This window comes from Camelus dromedarius, chromosome 2 (assembly GCF_036321535.1).
Source record: "Camelus dromedarius isolate mCamDro1 chromosome 2, mCamDro1.pat, whole genome shotgun sequence".
Classification (NCBI taxonomy): Eukaryota; Metazoa; Chordata; class Mammalia; order Artiodactyla; family Camelidae; genus Camelus; species Camelus dromedarius.
This window is the reverse complement of record NC_087437.1, coordinates 110,102,713-110,105,314: the sequence shown is the minus strand read 5'-3', so window position 1 is coordinate 110,105,314 and position 2,602 is coordinate 110,102,713. Positions and strand designations below refer to the sequence as shown.

General features: G+C 41.4%; 1 protein-coding gene across 1 annotated transcript; it reads left to right on the top strand.

Moving 5' to 3' along the window:
• The first annotated feature begins 297 nt into the window (after positions 1 to 297).
• LOC116155247 (keratin-associated protein 19-3-like) lies at positions 298 to 886 on the top strand. The gene has a single exon (XM_031459376.2). The coding sequence runs from the start codon at positions 333 to 335 to the stop codon at positions 522 to 524; it is 192 nt and encodes a 63-aa protein (XP_031315236.1). The 5' UTR covers positions 298 to 332; the 3' UTR covers positions 525 to 886.
• Positions 887 to 2,602: the final 1,716 nt, after the last annotated feature.

The following is a 2,602-nucleotide window of genomic DNA, read 5'->3' as shown; positions in this document are numbered from 1 at the left end:
TTTCAAGCTATGCAAACTCATGAAGCTTGGTTATAGACATTAAGGATGGCAGTAAACTTTTTTTAAATTATTAAAGGTATACGACATACCTTCAAGAATTTAGAGGCAGCAGTAAATGAATTCCAACAGAGATGGATGTGAGGGCCACACCTCTAAATACAATACTAATGACATGGTTTTCATGCAAATGAGCTGATAAAATGCAAGACATGATTGCTTGTGGTTTGTCACACCTTCTGCAGAGGGTGTATAAAAGCCCCCGTGGAAGCAGAGAAGTTCATATTCTGCAAACAGAAGCTCTGCTCTCACCTAAATCTTCAACTCTTGACACAATGAGCTATTACTACGGCAGCTACTACGGTGGTCTGGGCTACGGCCTTGGTGGTCTGGGCTGTGGCTATGGCTGTGGCTATGGTTGCCTCCGAGGTCTGGGCTATGGCTATGGCGCTGGCTATGGTGGCTACAGATACGGCTGCTACCGCCCGTGTTACTATGGAAGATACTTGTCCTCTGGCTTCTACTGAGAAACCCGGCACTTAGCCTTCCGTCCACATGACTGAGAACTTCCTTCTTGTTGATTCTACAGTCTGGCCACTTCATTCCATCGGTGCCTCTAAAGAAAATGATGAGCCAATCCTAGGTTACTGCGATAGAACTTCCGATTTCAGCATACTGGGACTGATCTGATAACAATTATCTGAACTTGCAATTCTAATTTGAGGGGTGGGGGGAATTACAGTCTGGGTTACAATTTTCCTTTTGGATATATATTTTGGCAGAAATCTCATTCCAAATTGTTCATGTGAAATCTGTGAAAATTTACTTTACATTAAACTTTCTTTGTCTGGCATTTTAAATGTGTCCTAGTTGTCTGTCCTTCATAAATAGGCTGTCTGTACATGCAGGCATGGGGCCTGAGTTCATGCCTGCGTCTGTCGGCAGCTGTGTGCTTGCTTCTTGAAAGCTCCTGAAAACGTTGTACCTGTAATTCTGTGTAACTGTGAGGGTAGACTGTCCAGCAGTTCTCTCCACACTTGGTTAAAAGTGTATCAGTACAGCTGCGGTCGCTCTTAATCAGCCCCGTATCTTCACAGTGGGATCATTATGTAGCACGATTGCATCATTTGCCAGTGTTGTGCTAGATGTCCTGCTGGCTTGTGCTGTTTCCAGGCAAAACACAACTCTGTTGTGTTGTTGGAAGCTGTGTTCTTAATGGATTTCTTCTACTGTGGCTGCTTTTTTGGCTCATCTTAAATGACAAGTAAAGGAGCTCAGCCTTCAGAATCACACAGCAATTGGTTAGCAAAATTGCCATCCTTGTTTCCAGATGCCCAGGGCTCTAAGTTGTGTTTGGATATATGGCTCAGTAAGTCCTTATATGGGGTGCCCAAAGAGACGTTTGTCATACTGTAGATGTTTGCCCCTCAAAATGTCCTACCTTGATTAGGTTTAGTCCCTTGATAATCAGTCTAATTATACTTAGGTAACAGTTTGTGGTTCTATTTAAAGGGCCAAAAGTTCCAGTCTGTGGTGTGTGTTATTTAAGCATCATTTCTGTTTCTAGGCTTCCAGAAGTGTCCGCATTGGCCTTGGTTGTTCTCCTTACCTATTGCTTGTATCTCCAGATGGGGTCTTCACCTTTTATTTCACAAGCTTCACCAATGATAAAACCCTGCAAAAATGGAGATTGTATGGAAGTTTATTGTCTCTCTGAAGAACTTTTTTTTTTTTCAGTTTTCAGGGAAAAAGTTCTTTTAAAATGACTTTGAATGAATGACAGCTTTTGAAAGACAGCTGTATTCAAGCTATAACCACAAAATAGGTCAACCACTGACCTACTTACATATTAATTTACGACCGTGGCATCCTTAGCTTTGGATTCTGTAAACCAAGCCAATCAAAGACAGAAGTACACGAAGAACAAAGAAGGGAACCCCCCCTCCAAAAGATGCCACATTTTATTTCTTTCAAGAACGTAGTATAATCATGACAAACCGATAAAGCAGTATCTCAGCTTACGGGAAAATAATGACAATGCATCATGCTGTCACCTGCTGACTCAAAATAATAGGAACAGGTGTTGGTAACAAATATTTGACCATGAGATGCAGTACAAGTCCGAGGGACCAATACCAAGGTTTCCACGAACTTTAGAAAGTGACTATACATCAGCACATTTCACAATATTAGACGAACTAGTCTTAGGCATCTAAGAAAAAAGGCTGTGTAGATTATGTCAACAAAAGCCTCAGCTTATTCAGTTTTAGTGTACTTGGCGACGCCATGTCAATACCTCCCATGACAGATTTAATCATGCATTTATTCAACGATGCGCCCAAGAGTAATTATCATCACATTGTGCCGTAGAGGCAAAAAGACAAAAAAGTTTTCTGGACTCCTGATGAACTTACAGATGGAAATTCAGATAATACACATATAATTACAATTCTCCGTGTTAATTTTAGAAAAGATTTATGTATTGGGTGCAATTGGACCCCATAGGAGGGACATCTAATCAAGCACTGTGTGGTCAGTGAGCGTTCCCCCAAAAGTTACTGCCTGAGCTTAGCATTGCAGAAACATGCAAGAAGGGAGGATTTAG

Bases quoted from the DNA above. Each gene is read 5' to 3' on its own strand.
- LOC116155247 (XM_031459376.2), top strand. From the start codon at position 333: ATGAGCTATTACTACGGCAGCTACTACGGTGGTCTGGGCTACGGCCTT.